The 25,562-nt window shown below is 41.3% G+C and overlaps 1 protein-coding gene across 2 annotated transcripts in view; it reads left to right on the top strand.

Annotated features, from left to right (window-relative positions):
* Positions 1-1,959: 1,959 nt before the first annotated feature.
* The window catches only part of si:dkey-17m8.1 (C-Jun-amino-terminal kinase-interacting protein 4), a 35,899-nt gene continuing 12,296 nt past the window's right edge, over positions 1,960-25,562 (top strand). Inside the window, exons 1-17 of one of the 2 annotated variants that reach the window (XM_060922013.1) lie at positions 1,960-2,069; positions 4,504-5,032; positions 5,847-6,041; positions 6,196-6,316; positions 10,133-10,203; positions 10,276-10,343; positions 13,348-13,402; positions 13,505-13,671; positions 14,402-14,637; positions 14,755-14,812; positions 15,740-15,892; positions 16,824-16,866; positions 18,290-18,417; positions 19,033-19,086; positions 22,938-23,090; positions 23,248-23,368; positions 23,534-23,617. In XM_060922013.1, the coding sequence (XP_060777996.1) occupies positions 4,934-5,032; positions 5,847-6,041; positions 6,196-6,316; positions 10,133-10,203; positions 10,276-10,343; positions 13,348-13,402; positions 13,505-13,671; positions 14,402-14,637; positions 14,755-14,812; positions 15,740-15,892; positions 16,824-16,866; positions 18,290-18,417; positions 19,033-19,086; positions 22,938-23,090; positions 23,248-23,368; positions 23,534-23,617 (1,806 nt within the window). In that variant the 5' untranslated portion in view covers positions 1,960-2,069; positions 4,504-4,933. The other variant, XM_060922014.1, reaches the window with a different exon arrangement.

Below are 25,562 nucleotides of genomic sequence, written 5' to 3'. Positions count from 1 at the left end.
ATGTCTCGTGAGACTGTGGCGAAAGGATCTCAAATCAAAGATGGCTATGATTTCAAGTTTCAGCGCGGCATTTTACGTCTTTTCCAGTGCTAAATTTTCGTCTTTGTGGTAGGATTTACGCATCTTCAGTCACAAAATAAGCAGATACTTGGTGTAAATTTATATTGGTACAGTACCAGTACTTCATGATCCAGTATTTTGGACCTGTACCGAATCGATTTTCACGGTACAGTACCGGTACACAGTACCAGTACGCAGCCCTAAGCGACACGTTCGCACACTGTTTCTTGCGCTGGTCCTTGCTTTTTATATCGTCAACATTACCCATCTCATCTCATTATCTCTAGCCGCTTTATCCTGTTCTACAGGGTCGCAGGCAAGCTGGAGCCTATCCCAGCTGACTACGGGCGAAAGGCGGGGTACACCCTGGACAAGTCGCCAGGTCATCACAGGGCTGACACATAGACACAGACAACCATTCACACTCACATTCACACCTACGGTCAATTTAGAGTCACCAGTTAACCTAACCTGCATGTCTTTGGACTGTGGGGGAAACCGGAGCACCCGGAGGAAACCCACGCGGACACGGGGAGAACATGCAAACTCCGCACAGAAAGGCCCTCGCCGGCCACGGGGCTCGAACCCGGACCTTGCTGTGAGGCGACAGCGCTAACCACTATACCACCGTGCCGCCGGAAACCCAGTTATGTTCGGTTTTCTTTGAATAAAGATACTGACAAGTTGTCAACAGTTTATTGATGTTTCTGTCATTATTAAAGAAGTTCAGAAGAATTTGTCAAATTGTTCAGGTACAGGTCCAGGTCCAGGTCCGGACCTGTACCTAAACCTCTGTACCGGTACCTGTACCTGATGTTACGTTTAGGTACGCAGCCCTAGTGTCGCTCAATTGTGAAAGTCCAAATTGGCGCTTATTTCCACCGGAAGATGACGAAACATCTCATCTCATCTCATTATCTCTAGCCGCTTTATCCTTCTACAGGGTCGCAGGCAAGCTGGAGCCTATCCCAGCTGACTGCGGGCGAAAGGCGGGGTACACCCTGGACAAGTCGCCAGGTCATCACAGGGCTGACACAGAGACACAGACAACCATTCACACTCACATTCACACCTACGCTCAATTTAGAGTCACCAGTTAACCTAACCTGCATGTCTTTGGACTGTGGGGGAAACCGGAGCACCCGGAGGAAACCCACGCGGACACGGGGAGAACATGCAAACTCCGCACAGAAAGGCCCTCGCCGGCCACGGGGCTCGAACCCGGACCTTCTTGCTGTGAGGCGACAGCGCTAACCACTACACCACCGTGCCGCCCTGACGAAACATCATTCAGACCAATTTGGTTCGTTTGCATGTGTGAACGCGGACCACACGCAGTCTGTATGCTACAATGTAACAATTTTACTGCCTGGTGCAGACCAAATAATCGAACTAGCGGTGTGAGTCTGTGGCTGAACAGAGCTAACACCCTCCAAAACACACCACTAGTCCATCAGCTCGGAGTTTCCCTGCCGTGTGGTGTTGTGTCGAAGCCCTGAAACCTGATCTGTGCGGAGGCGCTGCTGGGGAAACTGCTGCTGCAAAACACAACACAATTACAGGTCAATTCAGAAGAAGTCAACATGTTTAGGAAGTAATGTTCGAAGTCTGACCTTTGAACGCCCATTTAATGTTGCCAAACAGCGTCTGAGACGCAAAACTAATAGAGCTTATCAACTTTTCGTGGCACCGCGTCACATGACAGCGTCTCGTCACGTGTCCATGTTCGAGTTTCGGAAAAGGTTTCCCCCCCACCACCACCACCGCTACTTCTCCACAAGTCGCGCCTCTTCCCGCCCTCCCGACTACATGATTGGTTACACGGTGCAGTTACTTTATTATGATTGGTTAGAACCTGACGACTGCCACGCATATTACTTTCGTGTCCACGCCCCCTTTCGTAACCTGCTTCAGACTCGGAGTAATTGATCTGGGTTTCTAGCGGACGGCAGGAAATTCACCGCGAAGGAGAGGCAGCTCACAGTCCCGAGTCTCACTGACACTTACAGGTGAGCCGACATTTTTGTTTATTGTTAACGGTGTGCTTATTTCGACCTGCAGTGAACCAGCGGTTGAGTGAAAGTCAGGAAAACAGACGGTGAGTTTTCAAGGTGTCTTGTGTCAACATGCTACTGTTTGGGGAATTTACACACTCAGGCCCTGCTCACAGCACAACATGGACTACTCTATACATTATACTTTACATATTATATATTAATGTGCCCAGGGTGTATACATATATATAGACAACATATCAAATGTCGAAAGTGAGACATTTTGAAATTTCATGACAGCAACACATCTCAAAAAAGTTGGGACAGGGGCAATAAGAGGCTGGAAAAGTTAAAGGAACAGCTGGAGGAACAAATTGCAACTCATCAGGTCAGTTGGCAATAGGTCATTAACATGACTGGGTATAAAAAGAGCATCTTGGAGTGGCAGCGGCTCTCAGAAGTAAAGATGGGAAGAGGATCACCAATCCCCCTAATTCTGCGCCGACAAATAGTGGAGCAATATCAGAAAGGAGTTCGACAGTGTAAAATTGCAAAGAGTTTGAACATATCATCATCTACAGTGCATAATATCATCAAAAGATTCAGACAATCTGGAAGAATCTCTGTGCGTAAGGGTCAAGGCCGGAAAACCATACCGGGCGCCCGTGATCTTCGGGCCCTTAGACGGCGCTGCATCACATACAGGCATGCTTCTGTATTGGAAATCACAAAATGGGCTCAGGAATATTTCCAGAGAACATTATCTGTGAACACAATTCACCGTGCCATCCGCCGTTGCCAGCTAAAACTCTATAGTTCAAAGAAGAAGCCGTATCTAAACACGATCCAGAAGCGCAGACGTCTTCTCTGGGCCAAGGCTCATTTAAAATGGACTGTGGCAAAGTGGAAAACTGTTCTGTGGTCAGACGAATCAAAATTTGAAGTTCTTTATGGAAATCAGGGACGCCGTGTCATTCGGACTAAAGAGGAGAAGGACGACCCAAGTTGTTATCAGCGCTCAGTTCAGAAGCCTGCATCTCTGATGGTATGGGGTTGCATTAGTGCGTGTGGCATGGGCAGCTTACACATCTGGAAAGACACCATCAATGCTGAAAGGTATATCCAGGTTCTAGAGCAACATATGCTCCCATCCAGATGACGTCTCTTTCAGGGAAGACCTTGCATTTTCCAACATGACAATGCCAAACCACATACTGCATCAATTACAGCATCATGGCTGCATAGAAGAAGGGTCCGGGTACTGAACTGGCCAGCCTGCAGTCCAGATCTTTCACCCATAGAAAACATTTGGCGCATCATAAAACGGAAGATACGACAAAAAAGACCTAAGACAGTTGAGCAACTAGAATCCTACATTAGACAAGAATGGGTTAACATTCCTATCCCTAAACTTGAGCAACTTGTCTCCTCAGTCCCCAGACGTTTACAGACTGTTGTAAAGAGAAAAGGGGATGTCTCACAGTGGTAAACATGGCCTTGTCCCAACTTTTTTGAGATGTGTTGTTGTCATGAAATTTAAAATCACCTAATTTTTCTCTTTAAATGATACATTTTCTCAGTTTAAACATTTGATATGTCATCTATGTTCTATTCTGAATAAAATATGGAATTTTGAAACTTCCACATCCATTGCATTCCGTTTTTATTTACAATTTGTACTTTGTCCCAACTTTTTTGGAATCGGGGTTGTATTTTATACACACACACACACACACACACGTACACACGCACATATTTTACACACGTGTGTGTGTGTGTATAAAATATATATATACACATATATATATATATATATATATATATATATATATATATATATATATATATTAGTATTGAGTATACTTACTGTTAGGGTGCTTAATGTAGTCTACACTTTCATCCTTGTCTCCTAAACCTAATTCGGCAATGTTATTTTTTATTATTGTAGTTCAGAGCTTCATTCCAACCTGTGCAGCTATATACCCTTTTAACTATAAAATAAATTCAACTGACCCCCTCAGTGCAGATTTCTGAACATCATCCAACTATACACATACTCGGTGCATATTCATAAACATTGTTTAAAGGTGTACAATAATATATTTTTTTTTCCGGAGCCATTTTTTAAAGTTAGTAACAGTAACGAGATGTGATTACCACCACTGTAGCAAAACTTTAAAAAAAAAATCACACATCCTTCAGCTGTGTGAACCACTGATTTCGAGGCTATGAAACTGTTAAACTGCGAATGCTCACTTTGATGCTAAATGAGCCAGATTACACTTCTTTTCTACCTACATACAGTATTACATTTTTCTGTTGACAACCAACTGTACTGTTCATTTTTTGTCGTTGTTTTTTTGTTTATATATTGTGCACTCAGCAAAATGCAGTACAATGTTGGTATGATACAGTAAGTAAAGGAAATAATTTTCTTCCTCTTTTCCAGAATGGACACCAAAACCCCACCAGACATTAGTTAAATGTGTTTGAGTACAAAAACAACTTGTTGGATCTCACAAATTCTGTGTGTTTTTGTATAAGAATATTGGAATGAATGAGGTAGAAACATGTGAAAGTATACTGCACCTTTATTAGCACCTTTATTACCTAGTCATGTTAGTTGCGTATTTTATTTAAGCTAAAGTGTAAGGAATATAAATATGTATTTGTGGGCGTACTGTCTTCTGCGTACACTTTACAGTTGAAGGTTAGAATATGCTGAGGTGATCGAAATTGTGGGTCATGATGGTGTAAGTTACAGACAGAAGGGAATTTTTTTTTGGGGAAAAAAGTAACTACAGGAAAAGAATAAATAAAGGTGTTATATTGACTGAGACCAAAATTTAACTTAAAAAAAAAAAGTAACAAACAAAGAAATGGAATGTGGAGAAATTTCCTTGAGTGGCGTGGGAGACCTCGAGCTGGACCCAGACATTGTAAGCGAGGAGGCGGGAAAATTGTACTCTGAACTCCAGGTAACCAATCACAGTGCACACTTTGCTCTTTTTACACATTCATGTCACACACCAGACTGAGCTACGATGTCTAACATCCAAAGCCTGTAAATATAAAAGAATTGCATAGATGAATACTTTGCTAAACTGTACTCATTGCTTTGCCTTTTTTTTTTTTCAAAAAGGAAATGAACTGTAGCTTTGTGCCATTAGAGTCCCTGAAGGTAGCGAACTGTTCTTCCTGTCCTAGTGGCTGTGCATGAAGATAAGAGACTAGAGACTCAAACTAGAAAAAAACTATAGTCATCATCTCATCTCATTATCTGTAGCCACTTTATCCTGTTCTACAGGGTCGCAGGCAAGCTGGAGCCTATCCCAGCTGACTACGGGCGAAAGGCGGGGTACACCCTGGACAAGTCGCCAGGTCATCACAGGGCTGACACATAGACACAGACAACCATTCACACTCACATTCACACCTACGCTCAATTTAGAGTCACCAGTTAACCTAACCTGCATGTCTTTGGACTGTGGGGGAAACCGGAGCACCCGGAGGAAACCCACGCGGACACGGGGAGAACATGCAAACTCCACACAGAAAGGCCCTCGCCGGCCACGGGGCTCGAACCCGGACCTTCTTGCTGTGAGGCAACAGCGCTAACCACTACACCACCGTGCCGCCCCTATAGTCATCATATTTAGTAAATTAAAGATATGTCCACAGCACGTTGTGTTTTCTCACCATTTTTTAACTTTTTTTCCTTCTTATCTCTTTGTATTAGAGGGTGTAATATGATTTTTTTTCCCTCTCTCTCTGCCTCTTATTACTGTGTAGTCAGTTGTGGAGACTCATGGAGCAGATGCAGTTGAATCACTGCTGCCCATCCTGGTGTGGGTTCTTGAAGGGCTCGCTAGCTGTCGGGCTCAGCTGAGAGAGAGCGAGGAGGCTGTGGAGAAGGAGAAATTAGAGAGGGAAGAGCTACTGGAGCGGTATGAGAGAGAGAGGACACTGCGTAGGGAGAGCCAGGAAGTGAGTTCAGTGTGTGTACTGGATGAAACACTTTAAGCTGAATTAAATCTTTGTGCCATTCAGCTTGGCTTGTGTCTATTCTGTGCATAACCAGGACATTTTGCATTTTTAAAGAAATGCTTACGTGCATGAACTTACTCTCTCACCTCTGCAGCGGTATTTGGAGTTAGATGATCAGTTCGAGCAGGAGAGGAGGGCAATGCGTGGAAGAGACAAGGAGCGGGAGAAGAGAGAAAGAGAATTGGAGAAGAAAGCCAGAGAGCAAGCTGATCAGAGTAAGCCCAGTTCTCCCACATATCTGTGCTTTGGTACTTGAAGGTCACACCAGTTCAGAATTGTGGATTTGCCAATTACTACCCACTAACTAGTTCTCCCATATCGCACGGCAGCTGCCAACCAGAGAGGGTGAAAGTTAGCACATGTTTCCTTGAGAATACTGAGTGAAGCTAGCCATGGCAACTTTTCGAACTGCTGTTCATGCCGTATCACAGGGCGGCTGAAAAACTCTCAGATGAAAGCATTAACTGCCTTCTGCATACAAGCTCACAGATGCTCACAGTTGGCTAGTGCCACTCAGTTTGACAGGGGAACATTACATTTACTTGAGTACTGTACTTACAGTGGTGCTTGAAAGTTTGTGAACCCTTTAGAATTTTCTATATTTATGCATAAATATGACCTAAAACATCATCAGATTTTCACACAAGTCCTAAAAGTAGATAAAGAGAACCCAGTTAAACAAATGAGACAAAAATATTATACTTGGTCATTTATTTATTGAGGAAAATGATCCAATATTACATATCTGTGAGTGGCAAAAGTATGTGAACCTCTAGGATTAGCAGTTAATTTGAAGGTGAAATTAGAGTCAGTTGTTTTCAATCAATGGGATGACAGTCAGGTGTGAGTGGGCACCCTGTTTTATTTAAAGAACAGGGATCTATCAAAGTCTGATCTTCACAACACATGTTTGTGGAAGTGTATCATGGCACGAACAAAGGAGATTTCTGAGGACCTCAGAAAAAGCGTTGTTGATGCTCATCAGGCTGGAAAAGGTTACAAAACCATCTCTAAAGAGTTTGGACTCCACCAATCCACAGTCAGACAGATTGTGTACAAATGGAGGAAATTCAAGACCATTGTTACCCTCCCCAGGAGTGGTCGACCAACAAAGATCACTCCAAGAGCAAGGCGTGTAATAGTCAGCGAGGTCACAAAGGACCCCAGGGTAACTTCTAAGCAACTGAAGGCCTCTCTCACATTGGCTAATGTTAATGTTCATGAGTCCACCATCAGGAGAACACTGAACAACAATGGTGTGCATGGCAGGGTTGCAAGGAGAAAGCCACTGCTCTCCAAAAAGAACATTGCTGCTCATCTGCAGTTTGCTGAAGATTACGTGGGCAAGCCAGAAGGCTATTGGAAAAATGTTTTGTGGATGCATGAGACCAAAATAGAAATTTTTGGTTTAAATGAGAAGCGTTATGTTTGGAGAAAGGAAGACACTACATTCCAGCATAAGAACCTTATCCCATCTGTGAAACATGGTGGTGGTAGTTTCATGGTTTGGGCCTGTTTTGCTGCATCTGGGCCAGGACGGCTTGCCATCATTGATGGAACAATGAATTCTGAATTATACCAGCGAATTCTAAAGGAAAATGCCAGGACATCTGTCCAGGTTGGTCATGCAGCAAGACAACGACCCTAAGCACACAAGTCGTTCTACCAAAGAATGGTTAAAGAAAAATAAAGTTAATGTTTTGGAATGGCCAAGTCAAAGTCCTGACCTTAATCCAATCGAAATGTTGTAGAAGGACCTGAAGTGAGCAGTTCATGTGAGGAAACCCACCAACATCCCAGAGTTGAAGCTGTTCTGTATGGAGGAATGGGCTAAAATTCCTCCAAGCCGGTGTGCAGGACTGATCAACAGTTACCGGAAACGTTTATTTGCAGTTATTGCTGTACAAGGGGGTCACACCAGATACTGAAAGCAAAGGTTCACATACTTTTGCCACTCACAGATATGTAATATTGGATCATTTTCCTCAATAAATAAATGACCAAGTATAATATTTTTTGTCTCATTTGTTTAACTGGGTTCTCTTTATCTACTTTTAGGACTTGTGTGAAAATCTGATGATGTTTTAGGTCATATTTATGCAGAAATATAGAAAATTCTAAAGGGTTCACAAACTTTCAAGCACCACTGTAAGTACACTTTTTGAGTATCTGTACTTTACTTGAGTATTTTTTTTCTTTGGAAACATTACTTTAACTTCACTACATTTGAAAGACAAATATCATACTTTTCACTCCACTACATTTCTATCAAGGTCCTCATTACTCGTTACTATGAAGCAACTTTGAAAGTGGATGGTTTTTCTTTTCTTTTCTAAAATGTGATTGGTTTTTCTGCAGGTGACACTGAGACAGACTATCAGAATCACTAGGGTGACGTCACATCCATAGACTGTATAAAATCAAGTTCAATGATTTCTCAGTAGCATTATTTAACACGATCAGTTGATGGCAGAATGGAAGGAGGCGGCTCTTCTGGAGAATACGTGCACCCATGGCCATACCTAGACCCCATGTTTCAGTTTTCTGAAAGGAATAAAGAGTCATTTCGTTTTAAATGTTTGCTTTGTCTGCTGAAAACGAACCACATCACAGCCTACAAAAACTCGCCGTCCAACCTGCAGAAGCATATTGAGGGATCTCATCTCATCTCATTATCTCTAGCCGCTTTATCCTGTTCTACAGGGTCGCAGGCAAGCTGGAGCCTATCCCAGCTGACTACGGGCGAAAGGCGGGGTACACCCTGGACAAGTCGCCAGGTCATCACAGGGCTGACACATAGACACAGACAACCATTCACACTCACATTCACACCTACGGTCAATTTAGAGTCGCCAGTTAACCTAACCTGCATGTCTTTGGACTGTGGGGGAAACCGGAGCACCCGGAGGAAACCCACGCGGACACGGGGAGAACATGCAAACTCCACACAGAAAGGCCCTCGCCGGCCACGGGGCTCGAACCCGGACCTTCTTGCTGTGAGGCGACAGCGCTAACCACTACACCACCGTGCCGCCCTATTGAGGGATCTAAAAGTTTTATTCCAAGAGAAAGCTTGCAACAAAATTGTCTGTGCTTTTAGAGCTAGTGATACTGTTGCAATAGCTATGCAGTCTGGTTAGTCAAATGACTTTCTATGGATTTGCCCGCCAAGTTGCCGTCGCCTTGTCCACGGCTAACATTTACACATAGCTAGTTAACTTGGACACCATTAGTTAGCATGTAAAAACTGAGTTACGCTAACATGAATAATGTTAACTTATCTGAAGTGCTTTCAGAAATATGTTTTCATATAATCTTGCCAAATAAACAATGTAGAAATCTTTCTTTTCTAGAAGCGTTAGCTACCCAATATGAGTTCAAGTTTGAAAAGAGTTTGCGAGCATGTCAGGTGGAGCGTCACTGACTAGCTAGTTTATTGTTAAACCACCATGATGGCACAGCATGCGTTCATTTTGTGAATTCACATTTCTGTCTTTGGTAACGGCATTAGGTTTTGTAAGCGCTGTGGCAATAATACAACGATGCGTTGACAGAAAATGTACTTTTAATACTTAAGTATTTTTCAAAGTAAGTACTTCAGTAACTTGAGTAAAAATTTGACTGGACAACTTTCACTTGTACCGGAGTAACATTTGACCAGTGGGATCTGTACTTTGACTTAAGTAATGAAGTTGGGTACTCTGTCCACCTCTGTAGAAGAGCCACACCCTTGATTAATTAAAGTGGGGATTTTAATACAGTTAGAATTTCATTGTTGTTTTAGGATCAAAGATCTCGATTCTGTCCCAGAGACCTCTATTTGGTCTACATGTTGCGCCTAATAACAAATAAATCCTTCAGTGGAATAGCTATATATCATGCTAAAATGATCACTCTTTTCCATATTGTCAGAACACTACTGCCATTTCTAAATGTAAACATAACCACATTCGTCACCTTTTACACAACAAATTTACACCTTAATTTTCCTTATAGTTTCTTTACATATCAGGTGGTTCTGTTTTCTTCAGTGGTGGCTTTGGAGGAGCAGAGAGCAAGTCTGGCCAGAGAGTTAAACACTTTGAAAAACACACATAGCAAGGTCAGTATCTTGCTTCACCCAATGATATTTAGCACTGAGCATGTTTTAGTACATCAGTTTCTCTCTGTTCAGTTAATCCTGACATATCGAGATGTGCTGGAAAAGAAAAAGGAGTTGGACAGGGAAGGGTCCCCTCTAAGGTATTTCAAAATGCCTTTCTTTGTCTGTTTAGCACTACTGATCATCCTTTTCCTCCTTCATTACATGACGTCTTAGATCTGGCTTAGAATCTCAGGCCCTGGTCACACAACAGCTCACAATGGGTTTGTGAATACTTGATGAAAAATTGGTAGCATTGCCACCAATCGTGCGATGCACAGCAAATGTTCTCCGAGTTTCACAAGTGTGTGTGGGGTGGTTTTTTTTTTTTTGGGTGTCTCTGCCTCATGAGTGGCCAAAAACTTTGAGGATTTTGTCAGCAAACTAAGCAGCAAATACTCGCAGATGGGTTTGGAAATACTTCCTGAAGCTTGGGGAACCTTCGCCAAACCTCTTGATGTATTTGTCTCAAATCCCGGCAACACCGTAGCGAGGCATAGTTTCACCTTCGCCAAGACTTGAAAAGTGCATTTGCACTTCAGAGATTCATCGCCAAGGTTCATAATTGGTTGGACAAATGGTTCATGAATATTCAACAAATCTTTGGCAACTGTTAGATGACACATATTTGTGATTGTCGCTGATGTCAAACATTGTTGAAATCTATTGAGCAAGGCATCAGTGATCATTCTCCTGCCAGATGCCGATGCACACAAAACCCTCAAGCATGCCGCCTAAGAAAAATGCCAGGTCTCCTCAAAAGAACACAGTCAGGGTCATGTGTTCGCATGCTTGAGCCTGGCGTAGCTTGAGCAGCAGCACTTGCTCACGCGCATGGAACGTGTTGTGCGCACTCTTGGGACCCAGTCGTTATGGGAAACACTTGATGCTGATTTGAGCGCAATCAGCACGCGCATATAAGGACACTATTTTCACATAGACTTTGCGAAGTATTCTGTCAGGTATGCGGCGGTAGACGGATCTAAGTGCAGGAAGAGTGTTTATTAGCAGGCGCGATATTTACAAAAACAAAACGTGAGGAAGTTCAGAGTAACAAATCACAAAACCGAATCCTAAAGCAGAGTATTTAACCAGAATCATAAAAGTGGCGAGAAACAAACATGACTGTGACAATACTTCACAAAGCCTCTGTGAAAACAGCATCCTTATATGCACGTGCTGATTGCACTCAAATCAGCATCAGGCGTTTCCCATAACGACTGGGTCCCAAGAGCGCACACAATGGCCACTCGAGCATGCAAAGGCGTGACAGTCAAGTGTTCGCCTGCTGCTTGACCACAACTTTGAGCTCACCTGTACATCGCCATGCATCGCTACCAAAACGCCTCATTTTCATCTCCATCGCAAAGCATCGTGAGCTGTAGTAATGTAGATGGAGTCAGCTTCAGCTGTTGCAAAGTAATAGTAAAGAATATTCCCATCATGATACTTCTGATGTTATACAGTGGTGCTACAAAGTTTGTGAACCCTTTAGAATTTTCTATATTTCTGCATAAATATGACCTAAAACATCATCAGATTTTCACACAAGTCCTAAAAGTAGATAAAGAGAACCCAGTTAAACAAATGAGACAAAAATATTATACTTGGTCATTTATTTATTGAGGAAAATGATCCAATATTACATATCTGTGAGTGGCAAAAGTATGTGACCCTTTGCTTTCAGTATCTGGTGTGACCCCCTTGTGCAGCAATAACTGCAGCTAAAGGTTTCCGGTAACTGTTGATCAGTCCTGCACACCGGTTTGGAGGAATTTTAGCCCGTTCCTCCGTACAGAACAGCTTCAACTCTGGGATGTTGGCGGGTTTCCTCACAGGAACTGCTCGCTTCAGGTCCTTCCACAACATTTCGATTGGATTAAGGTCAGGACTTTGACTTGGCCATTCCAAAACATTAACTTTATTCTTCTTTAACCATTCTTTGGTAGAACGACTTGTGTGCTTAGGGTCATTGTTTTGCTGCATGACCCACCTTCTCTTGGGTCATTGTTTTGCTGCATGACCCACCTTCTCTTGAGATTCAGTTCATGGACAGACGTCCTGACATGTTCCTTTAGAATTCGCTGGTATAATTCAGAATTCATTGTTCCATCAATGATGGCAAGCCGTCCTGGCCCAGATGCAGCAAAACAGGCCCAAACCATGATACTACCACCACCATGTTTCACAGATGGGATAAGGTTCTTATGCTGGAATGCAGTGTTTTCCTTTCTCCAAACATAACGCTTCTCGTTTAAACCAAAAAGTTCTATTTTCATCTCATGCATCCACAAAACATTTTTCCAATAGCCTTCTGGCTTGTCCACGTGATCTTTAGCAAACTGCAGGCGAGCAGCCATGTTCTTTTTGGAGAGCAGTGGCTTTCTCCTTGCAACCCGGTCATGCACACCATTGTTGTTCAGTGTTCTCCTGATGGTGGACTCATGAACATTAACATTAGCCAATGGGAGAGAGGCCTTCAGTTACTTAGAAGTTACCCTGGGGTCCTTTGTGACCTCGCCGACTATTACACGCCTCGCTCTTGGAGTGATCTTTGTTGGTCGACCACTCCTGGGGAGGGTAACAATGGTCTTGAATTTCCTCTATTTGTACACAATCTGTCTGACTGTAGATTGGTGGAGTCCAAACTCTTTAGAGATGGTTTTGTAACCTTTTCCAGCCTGATGAGCATCAACAACGCTTTTTCTGAGGTCCTCAGAAATCTCCTTTGTTCGTGTCCATTTGTCCATTGATTGAAAACACCTGACTCTAATTTCACCTTCAAATTAACTGCTAATCCTAGAGGTTCACATACTTTTGCCACTCACAGGTATGTAATATTGGATCATTTTCCTCAATAAATAAATGACCAAGTATAATATTTTTGTCTCATTTGTTTAACTGGGTTCTCTTGATCTACTTTTAGGACTTGTGTGAAGATCTGATGAGGTTTGAGGTCCTACGTATTTATGCATAAATATAGAAAATTCTAAAGGGTTCACAAACTTTCAAGCACCACTGTATGTAGTGTCCCATACTACTAGCATTTAATATTTTTCACACTTTACATCGTGTTTATTTTGAGTGCTGCCTGTTATGTTGTAGAAATCGCATTCGCTCCAAAAGTACTGAGCCACCTGAAGATAATGCAGCCATCCAGGTAACATATATTATTTATTTAATTTTTTTTAAAACATGGGGGGGTTTAACGTGTTTTTCACACAATACTATCTTCTTTCCCCCCTCCTCTTTGTCTATATAGCATGAGGTGATCCCTGAAGTCACCTCCAACCCCAACATAGCAGAAACTTCAGCTTCCACAGACACTACAGTGATCAAAACAGAATCTACCAATAATTCATTCTTTATCAATGATATCATAAGCTCAACTCCAGAACTGGTCCAGCTGGAGGGCCTTATTAAAACAAGGTACAATGTGCACTTGGCTACGATGGGTTCATTTCGTTAGTTAATTACATTGTTTGTTTGTTTGTTTGTCTTTCTTTCTTTCTTTCTTTCTTTCTTTCTTTCTTTCTTTCTTTCTTTCTTTCTTTCTTTCTTTCTTTCTTTCTTTCTTTCTTTCTGATTTAATAATTTATGTCCCACTTTCTGTTCTTTATTTCTGTTTGTTTGATTTCTTGCTCTCTAAATCATTTTAACTGGAATAGAGACCCTTCTTTCTGCAGACTCAATCTAGTTACTTATTAAGCGGTTGCAGCAGCTCGTGTCTAATCTTGATTCCATTGATTCTTCAAAGAATTCTTCTCTCATAATCAGAAAGAAGGAAACATAGTGGTATATTTTACTGAATGGTGTAATTTTAATCTTATATTTAGTTGGTACGCCTGATTCGGAGATTTTAATTTTATTTTAGGACTTTTTTTTTTTTAACTTAAATTTTAGTGAAGGTCCTAAAATAAAAATCACATACCACATGGTCAATACTGTACAGTAGAAGAGTTGTGCCATGAAAATTATGCTGTGACTAGGGTGTCTTTCACGGAGTTTTGCTAAATCAGGCCTGAATCTGGCTTTGGCTGTCATACACACAGCTATTAAGGCTGCTGTTTTTTTGTTGTTTGTTTGTTTGTTTGTTTGTTTGTTTGGTTGGTTGGTTGGTTGGTTGGTTTTGTTTATTATAAATTATTTTATTGCAAAGCACCCCACTTCGAACAGAGAGTGGAGAACCAGCCTGCAGTCCAGAGGAAGAGCTCAGACCAATTAAGGAAGAGAGACGTGAGGATGAATTCGATGGAGTAGATGAAAAAGGGGAAAAAGAAAAGGACTTGGACAGTTTAGAGTGGGAGATGAGAAATACAGATTCTGTGTTTTCGGAGCTCTCCGACCTCAGTCAAGAGTACGTGGAGAGCGTGGACCATGGAGTCAGTGTGACGGGTAGGTTTAAAGCATGCATGGTTGGTTTAGTACATTCTTGGAGCTGGATTATTCTGAGAATTTCAACATGTACATTTGTACAGTGTCGTGTCTTACATGGGTGTGGTTTCCACGCAGGCAGCACAGTCCAGTTTGAGGAGATTCTTTCACAGTATGAGGAACTGAAACACACCCAGTAAGAGCTTGTTTTAAGTATTTACTTTGGAGAACACAGATATAAAGATATACAGTAAATAAATGGTGTGCGCTTCAGGTTTTTTTTTTTTTAAAGTCTTCCCATTCAATAAGGTGTCTCATCTCATCTCATTATCTGTAGCCGCTTTATCCTGTTCTACAGGGTCGCAGGCAAGCTGGAGCCTATCCCAGCTGAGTACGGGCGAAAGGCGGGGTACACCCTGGACAAGTCGCCAGGTCATCACAGGGCTGACACATAGACACAGACAACCATTCACACTCACATTCACACCTACGGTCAATTTAGAGTCACCAGTTAACCTAACCTGCATGTCTTTGGACTGTGGGGGAAACTGGAGCACCCGGAGGAAACCCACATGGACACGGGGAGAACATGCAAACTCCACACAGAAAGGCCCTCGCCAGCTGCTGGGCTCGAACCCAGGACCTTCTTGCTGTGAGGCAACAGCGCTAACCACTACACCACCGTGCCGCCCCATTTTCATTATTTAACATCATGAAACATGAGAGAATTATAATCTATATGGACACGAGTGTTTTACTGGGAAATACGCCACTCGTGTTTTTCATACGAGCTACATCCGGGACATGGAGAACCAAGCCCATGGCATAAATTTCTATAAATCACTCATGAGGAAATTGATTAATTGTTTTGATAAATTTGGGAACCTTTTGTTTGTGTGTCTACATTTAAAAAAAAAAAAAAGAACATTGGCTTGAAGATAAGATACAAAGTTTATCTTCTCATGTTGAAAAACTTGCATTTTGTCCTTAAAATCACCAACATGCATCTAATATGTATATAGATGCATTTTGGTGATTTTAAGGACAGCTGATTCAAAATGTTCTTTTTTTTGTTTGTTTTTTAAAAAACAAAACGGCTGCATTTTTCTTTCTCTCTCTTTAGTGAGATGGTAGATGCTGCTCGTAAGGCTCTTATTTCTCGTGTAGAGGAACTGACAAATGAGAGGTCTGCTCTGAACCTGGAGCTCACTTCCTGTCAAGAAACCATCAACCGACTGGAGGGCAAAACCAAGGAGATGGAAGAGGAGACCAAAAGGTAGAGTGTACTATTAGTTTTGTTTCACTTCTCGGGTTCTTTACTAATGTTCCTCTTTCTGTGACGTTTTTTGAAATGCAGATCCTCTTCCTATGGAACAGATCTCTTTCATGTTAAAGGATTCAATTTCAGAATATAAAAATACGGCATGGTACTATTTTGAGGGGATAATCTTGTGTGTTTTAATAGGGCCTTGTGAGTGCTTTTTATCGTAATAACTTCTCGTGATGCATTGTATTTGCAGCATACGAAAGTATAAACGCATAGATTACAGGCGTCACCAGGCCTTTTCTGCCGAGCGAGCTAATATGCACTTGTGGTGTTTATATGAAAATGCCTGTCAGTGAATCCTGCCACTCAAATCTATTTTAAAAAGGAGAAATGAAGACCCTGGCTGGCTTACTGCAGTTTTTAATAGAATTTCACATTTCCTCTTAAAGCTGTACGTGTCCAGTCTGCTGCAGAAGAGCTCTGCTAATAAAGAGAAACGCACCTCCTCATTTGTCACTTTTTTTTAATTGCGTTTCTGTTTTTTAATGTGGCATATTTCACTTTTAACAAAAGTAACTAACTTTTTTCAAAAATCCACGAGTTCACAAAAAATCAACAAAGCTGTCAGTCAGCATGGCCCTTTTCAGCTGGTTTTCTTACAGCTCTTTCTGACTTGTTTAGAGATGCATTAGATACTGCAGTAGATATGCCAGACTTCCACGCGGAATAAGGGTGATTTAAGGAGGGAAATGCTATCTGGTGGACTCGGAGCTAAAAAATACTATAAAATCCAAGTGATTGGGCAAAAGAAAATGAATTTTATCAGCTGAGTCTGTATGCCTTATAGGTTTTTGTTTGGGTTTTTTTCCCCTTCTTTTCTCTCTCTCTCTCTCTCTCTCTCTCTCCCCGTGTAATCGCATGTGCTTTATTTTTATCATAGGCTCCGCAAAGAACTGGAAGCATTACAGGCTGAGGATTCTGACGTAAGTTTGTGTCCATCTATGTGTCAAATTGTGGTTGTCAAAAATTTCTTATCTTTGGTATGAAAAATGATGATAAGGCTCAAAGTTCTGCAACCCATGAGCACCTGGTTAAGGTGTAATAAGCAGGGATGAGAGTTTTCCGCTTTTCGGCGGATTTCCGCTTTTTCTGAGTAAAAATCGACCTTTTTATATTATGCCAAATCCGTTGAGAATTTTTTTTTCATTTATTGAGGGGGGTTGGGGTATGTTCCTTCGTGATACTCAAGCGTAACTCATTCCTACGACGATGTTACATGTTTGCATTTTCGCCATCTTTAGTCTCGTGGTAGAATATGTGTTATCTACAATGTAATTGGCCAAAACATCGATGGCGAGAGCATGATAGCCAATCATAACGGTTCTTACAAAAGTACCCGCATCCGTTCTATTTTATCGAAACTTGCAACTTGCACATGTTCATCATCGCTGCTCTTCAAAAATACGTTTCTCTTTCGTATCGGCCTTTTTACTCAAAATGCCGACTACAATTGACAAGCGAGACGAAGCGAAGGTACGTGAAATCGATGCTGGTATAAAAAACAAGTTTCGGTGGGATTGGTTGGATCGTAAAGTTACGATAACTTCAGTAGATGGCAAGCATGAACCCGTGTCTGTTACCATCGGCGATTTCGTTAAGAAACTCGACGTCGCGGGAAAAGCACTGTGTACTGTGTGTGATGTGGTTAACTACCGATCAAGAGGACTGAAAGCATTTGAGAGCCACGCTGTAACCGCAAAACATCGGAAGCAGGCATTTTTATTGAAGAGCAATTATTCATTATCAAGTGCTTTTCAATCGAGGACATGGGGAGAAAAGGTCAGTCACCCTAAGAAATTTAATTTAATATATGAACATTTTGATAATTAATAGAACTTAAGTTTAATGTGAATTTAGTTTGTCATTTTTGTTGATCATGAATTATAACCATACCCTTGAATGTAGAATGTGATTTTTATTTTGAATTCAAACAATACTCCTATTGATTTGAAACATATATTTTCATGTAAATATATAAAAAAGACAACAGATATTTTTTATCTACTACAGCTCAGATTGCAGGAAAAGTGGTTTGTAAGGCCTTATTTTTCAAAATTTTCCTGGGGGGTATCCCTCCCAGACACCCCCACCCCACCCCTGTTGGCTTCGGGTGCCTTTGGCGCCCTCGCATACCTTTATCTTGTTTTCTGCTTTTTTGATGGCCACCCACTCTCATCCCTGAATAAGAGCTGGAACAGGATGAAAATCTGGGCAGGCTTTAAAACATGGACTATTATCCATAATGTGTTGCTGTTATAATTATCTTTCTTGTGCCTAGTACATAATGAATGCCAGATGCTTTTTATTTATTTATTTATTTATTTATTTTTCCTTTCCCCTCCCCAGACTTCTTTCTCCACCTCACACCGTCGATTCTCTCGTTCAGAGATGGCTCGTGTGGTCATGGAGAAGAACCAGTATAAAGAGCGGTTGATTGAACTGCAGGATGCTCTGCGACGGGCTCAGGCTTTTGGGTCTGTTCAGCTAGATCTCCCATGACATTGTATTCATCTCCTGGGCTCAACAGACAGTAGAATATACTGCAGTGAGCTTGAAAATAAGAATTAGTCCTGTATTCATGCATTTGGAATAAGTGCTTATCTGCACATTCTAATATCTCATCTCATTATTTGTAGCCGCTTTATCCTGTTCTACAGGGTCGCAGGCAAGCTGGAGCCTATCCCAGCTGACTACGGGCGAAAGGCGGGGTACACCCTGGACAAGTCGCCAGGTCATCACAGGGCTGACACATAGACACAGACAACCATTCACACTCACATTCACACCTACGGTCAATTTAGAGTCACCAGTTAACCTAACCTGCATGTCTTTGGACTGTGGGGGAAACCGGAGCACCCGGAGGAAACCCACGCGGACACGGGGAGAACATGCAAACTCCACACAGAAAGGCCCTCGTCAGCCACAGGGCTCGAACCCGGACCTTCTTGCTGTGAGGCGACAGCGCTAACCACTACACCACCGTGCCGCCCACTTTCTAATATTAATTTAATATAAACCAATTAGATAAGCCTATTTATTATTATTATGGGTTTTTTTTAACATTGACTTACTTGCATTTTTCCTCTTAGAGGTACTAGGCGTGAAAAGATCCCAGAAGATAGGAAGAGCAGTGTATGGAAGAGGTTTGAAACATTTTATTTTCCTACTTATATCATAAACTCTTGAGTTTCTAAAGATTCAGGGGGGAAAAAAATTTTAATCCTGTCTTGTTTTTACAAACAGGAGAAACCGTTTTTCTCTACCAAACATTTTGTTGTATTTTCTTTCAAAAATGTGGCAAAATTATTGACGGCCTTAAAGAATATTTAAAATAGATGCCAAATAATTAACACAACCCCATTTCCAAAAAAAAACCTCAGAATGCTGTGTAAAACGTAAATTAAAAATGGAAAATGTGGCGATTTGCAAATCATGGAAACCTGATGTGTTTGGGACTGAGGAGACCAGTTGCTGTAGTTTTGAAAGTGAAATGTTGTCTCATTCCTACCTGATATACAATTTCAGTTGCTCAACAGTTTGGGGTCTCGTTTGTTGTATTTTGTGCTTCGTAATGTGCTTTAAATGGGAGACAGGTCTGGACTGCCGACAGGCCAGTTTTGCAACAACAGCAACAAAAACCTAACTAATAAACCCTCTTTTTTCTTTTTTTTTCTTTTTTTTTTTTTTCTTTTGCAAATGAACTCTAATGAAAACCTGGGCTCTGAAACCTGAGTTCCATGTGCGCTAACCTTAAAGGAGATATGCAGAACCTTTATTTTTAAATACATTTCTGAGTGGACAGTATCTCCATCCTTGACTCTTTTATTTGCTGCATAAAAGGGAATAAACAAAAATATATTTTTGAGAGTTAAAATCGACCGCAAAGTTAGCATTCGAGCTGCTCCGCTGAGCCAGCCAGCCCTGAGTGCGTGACGTCGCAGCGGGAACCGGTTTTAAGTCCAAGGCCTTTGACAGCTATAGACCAAAGTCATATAAATAAAAATTTATGGTGAATGTAAGAAATATCGTTACTGATTTGCTCAACTAAGACTGATTTGACTTCACTGATTGTGGGTTGACTCTCATTAAAACAGGATAGGTGTTATAACTTGTGCAACATACATGTACATGCATGCATTTTCACTGATAAAACGTAAAAGGCTAATTAAATAATCAGATGAACTGAGACAATCACATTCTGAAGCAAATTAAATAATCTTATACCGGTAGCTTAAACACACAATACAAATTACATGTATTAATCTAAATGCAGGTAAACAACGTGGTTTTGTTTTTGTATTAAAATGAGAGTCGGAGCTTACCCGTCTGTGTTCTCGCTTCTTGAAGGCCGATCTTGTGGCCGATTGTTTTGAAACAATCTGACTTTCAGTTGTTCGTTCAGTTCTCCGTTCATTCACTTCTTCCACATAAGGGCGAGATGGCAGCGATATCCAGTTTAGAAATAAGACGGCTGCTACACTCATTCACTTTTCTTCATGCTGTGTACTCTGCCATTACTGCGCGGCTCAGGCAATTACTAAAACCCGGGATGGAGCAGGACGTCACTGGTTTTAGCAACAACTACGGGGAGGTCACTGCTCGAGCAATAATATGTCCCATCCCGTTCCGTCCCAGGTTTTAGCAACAACCCTCGGCTCACTCCTGGAGAACTGGTGCAACTGAACTCACTTTCCTTTAAAATAAATAAATAAAATAAATACTTTTCTTGTAGTTTTTTCTTTTCCTTTAATTGTTGGTGCTGCACCCTCTTTCAATACGGGCTTATAGCCAACGCTCCTCAACAGATCAGAGGTCTTGTATGAGTTTTCAGTAAAATGTGCGGAGCAGAGGAGAGACCACTTCGTAGGCGCCCAATGTGCCCGTGAACTTCTCGCAAAACGCGTCCAAATCTTTGCAGTTTGAACATTCTTGGGCCATGAATGCAACGTAAATCCACCTTCTGTCCTGTTGCTGCACCGGCCAGCAACACATCTACATGGCATGGCGATAAATTAGCTCAGAATGGAGGATCGGAGTTGCAGTCAGCTCTGTGTTTTAGTCAGGGCTTTGAACCAGAATTTTTTTCCTATTGGTTCGTTCCGAACAGAAACGGAATTTTAACGTTTCCGGTTTTGGGTTCCACCATTAAATAGACGTTCCCGAACCGGTTAGAACAAAAAAATTTCATTCCCGGAACGGTTAATTACGTTCCCTGTTAGCTCTTTAACAAATGGCTATAAAATTATGTCTCTGTCTCATCCAGCTTAAGCCAAATGTAGGCTAATTCTATTACAACCTTCATTAAATAAGACAAGAAATAATTCAAAACAATTATTATTTCAAATGTTGGCGATTTGGATTTTCAGTATGTCTTCCCATCTACACAAACAGAAAAAGTGCCAAAAATGAAAGATAATTTGTTTAGTGTGTTACCAAAGGCTAGTCAGGCCCTATAGAGGGCTACCGCATGACGTCACCGCACCGCGAGATTTTGTTAGGCGCCATATTGGAAGACCAAGTACACATCTATGCAAGTACATACATACATAAAACAAACTACACCTGAAATGTAGCCAGGGCTGGTTCTGCCCTAATCTGGACCCGGGTGCAACATCACGCAACACCCACCCACCCCCCCCCCCCCCCCCCCCCCCAGTCTAAATCAGGACAACCATCACATAACTATAAACATTTTAGATCAACTACTTTAACTAAATGGGCTATAATAAATAAGCCTGCAGGCAGCCACGGCGGGCTGCCTCAGAAAAGTAACCATTCAATGACACAACTGAAAGCCTGCAGCCACGGCGGGCTGCCTCAGAAAAGTAACCATTTGTCCTACCTTAAAACTCGTTTTGCATTTTCTGCCTCCTTTTTTGTATTTTCGACCCTCCGTTTATTTTCTTTCCTTTTCTGAAAACCCGATTTGTGTCCAGACATTTTGTTCTGCTACCAACGAACTAACTCGTCAGGTCTCGTCTCTCGAGCCCGCGATGATTCCCGTGGGAAGGGCAACAATTGATACATTTTTACAAACAGCCAATAGGGAGGTTGCAACGTTCAGGCTCTTCTTTGCTCAGACACTCAGTAATGCACTTACTCACTTATTATCACGTGGAGACATGATAGTAGTCCACCCTCCCGCTCTCCATTCAGTCAGCTAACGTCACACAGGAAGTGAACCCCAGCGGGTCATAGAAACTTGCACAGGAGAAGAATGACTTTTTTTATTTGTAGGCTACGGCAACTTTGAGGAACAAAATAAAAACCGGTATTAACCGGTTACCATTATTTTTAATAAGTGTTTCTGTTCCGGAGCATAAAAAATAATAAAGTTTCTGGTTTCGTTTCTGTTCCATGTGAAATAGAAAAAGTTCCCGGTTTTCGTTTTCGTTCCTTGAACCGGTTCAAAGCCCTGGTTTTAGTATAGCGGAAATGGCGATGAGACCGATAGACTTCCTGCTGTGACGTTACGGAAGTCAAGGCCATTCACTCAGACCGCTACCTATATAAATCACTTTAATCATAAAAATTACTATATTAGATTTCTTGTTAACGTTTAAAACTATTCCTGTGCCATTCTTGACGTCTCATGGCGTTTATAAATGAAAGTGAGGCCATGGCTCTGCATATATGCTTTAAGAATAGTTACGATAGGTTCTGCATGAGGTGTGGACAACCATCTACTCTGCTGATTTTGAACAAGATCCCTTTACAAATATCTCCAGGCTTGTTAGACTTTCCTCTACTCTGTTCTGTCAAGACAAAGCTTTAACAAATACAGTATTATTTGTAAGGCAGTCATTAATGTTGAAATCAGTGAAAATGCATTAATAAAACTATACCAACTCAAAATATCACTCATTATATGTGGTACTTTTTATTTTTGCTCATTTTCAAGAAGGGTGCCAATAGTTTAAGTTGTCATAAGTAAGCCTGTGAGTTTTAGTGAGTATTATTACGTTGCTTTTTTTTTTTTTTTTTTTTTTTACAGGTTTAACCGTTTTCTTGGTTTGACAAAGGACCAGCTGGCTCCAGCTGCTTTGGCTCCGGCTGCTTTGGCCCTGACTGTCCCCCCGGTTGCCCCTCCCACTTCCTCACCAGTGAGCTCACCTCATATGCTATCCGTCAGTGCGACCCAGACAGAGTATGTAAGCTTTTTCTCTGTTTCTTAATACAGTTGTTCAGCTTTATTAATTTATTTGGATTATACGAAAAACTGCTTCTTTATTCCTCACATCGTCAAGCAGTGGAGTGTTTTTGACAACAGACTCCAGTGATGGGTGTTCTCCTTGCCTCCTCAGGGATCCTCCCAGGCTGAGGAGGAGAGAGCTGTACCGGGAGATCCGCTCTCATGTGTGGGGAACTCTGGGAAAAAGACAGGTGCACGGCTGGAGCATGCCTCTTTCTCACACTGACGCACAGGTATGCACACACTTGGACATGCATGTCTGCTCTCCTTCTCAGCGCCTGTAAAGTGAAACTCAGATACTTGAGCATTTTCCTGTCATTGTCATTTCATTAAAATACTTAAATCAGTTTGTCGATTTTTCTGATTTTGTCAAAATCCTGTTTGTCTGTATGAACCAGAACACCGAGCCGCTTCTCGAGCCGAAAGACGTGCCTGTCCTCACACAGTTGCGAATGCTTGACCAAAGAGACGCTTCTGCGAAGGTCAGATCCACAGCTAGTTAAATTTCACTGCTGCGCTTTTGAATATACAGTGTGTGTGTGTGTGTCACTTTTTATGAAATGTTCTTGAGGGAGTGTTGTGAGAATTCCTGTCATTCATAGTTTAGATGATTTTGAAAATATTTAAGCTTAGTTATTCACAATGCAAAGGATGAAAGTAGTCATTTTATACATAAAGACTTTGCAGGAATATTAACTAGATGAACTCGTCGAGAAAACTAATCTATTAATTCTGTACTTAAGTTCTTTAATTCAAATAATTAGAAATGAAAATAAAAATGTCAAAATTTAACACTGACAATATAACCCGGTGCTTATGACATGAATTTTAAATAACTGAAGATAATTTTACTGATTAGATCATATGGATATCATTTCTGTGATTATAAAACATAGGGCCAAATTACTCAATTCTGATTGGTCAATCAAGGAGGGCTTTTTTTTTCCTTAACACGGGGCCGTATTTCTGAAATGATATTGGCTAGTTCGTTGCTTGGTTATGGTTACAAAAATTGGCAAATTTTGTCAACAAAATGGCTGACTCAGCAATGCCACGTTTCGCTATATTTGACGAAGAAGTAATACACCAATTGAAAGCTGCAAGCGAAAATGAAAATACCAAAAAAGTATGAATTTTTGGCTTTCCGTGTTTAAGAAATGGGCCGCAGAAAGACAAATAAACGACTCTCTAGTGGGATATGAATGCTGTGAGTTAGGCAAGGTGCTATCACAGTTTTATGCAGAAGTGAGGAAAGAAAATGGGAAAACTACGAACCAGACTCTTTTAAAGTAATGCAGGCAGCATTGGATCGGCATCTGAGACGAGAAATATCCGGGATCAATCCTGAAAGATGTTACTTTTCAAGAATCACAAAAAGTCCTCGAAGGAAAAGCGAGAGATTTGCAAAAACAAGGAATGCTTTAGAAACCAATTCAAATGTGCAAGATAGTCTCGCGCCCTGATTGGTTCAGAAAACGTGAATGACAAATGTTGTGAACTTGAATGGCTTCCGAAGTATAAATTTGGCCCGATATATTATAAACAAGTAATCATATGGTTCCTCGTAAAATTAAGGATCAATTTCACTCGTGATTTTCAAAACTTTGAAATCACTCGTGAAATTAATCCTTAATTTTACTCGGCCCCATACGATTACCTATACTAATCACAGATATTATTTTAAATAATACAACCCCGATTCCAAAAAAGTTGGGACAAAGTACAAATTGTAAATAAAAACGGAATGCAATAATTTACAAATCTCAAAAACTGATATTGTATTCACAATAGAACATAGACAACATATCAAATGTCAAAAGTGAGACATGTTGAAATTTCATGCCAAATATTGGCTCATTTGAAATTTCATGACAGCAACACATCTCAAAAAAGTTGGGACAGGGGCAATAAGAGGCTGGAAAAGTTAAAGGTACAAAAAAGGAACAGCTGGAGGACCAAATTGCAACTCATTAGGTCAATTGGCAATAGGTCATTAACATGACTGGGTATAAAAAGAGCATCTTGGAGTGGCAGCGGCTCTCAGAAGTAAAGATGGGAAGAGGATCACCAATCCCCCTAATTCTGCACCGACAAATAGTGGAGCAATATCAGAAAGGAGTTCGACAGTGTAAAATTGCAAAGAGTTTGAACATATCATCATCTACAGTGCATAATATCATCAAAAGATTCAGAGAATCTGGAAGAATCTCTGTGTGTAAGGGTCAAGGCCAGAAAACCATACTGGGTGCCCATGATCTTCGGGCCCTTAGACGGCACTGCATCACATACAGGCATGCTTCTGTATTGGAAATCACAAAATGGGCTCAGGAATATTTCCAGAGAACATTATCTGTGAACACAATTCACCGTGCCATCCGCCGTTGCCAGCTAAAACTCTATAGTTCAAAGAAGAAGCCGTATCTAAAC

Source organism: Neoarius graeffei, chromosome 5 (assembly GCF_027579695.1).
Source record: "Neoarius graeffei isolate fNeoGra1 chromosome 5, fNeoGra1.pri, whole genome shotgun sequence".
NCBI classification, from domain to species: Eukaryota; Metazoa; Chordata; class Actinopteri; order Siluriformes; family Ariidae; genus Neoarius; species Neoarius graeffei.
Note: the sequence above shows the minus strand (reverse complement) of the source record. Positions and strands in the feature narration are given on the sequence as shown.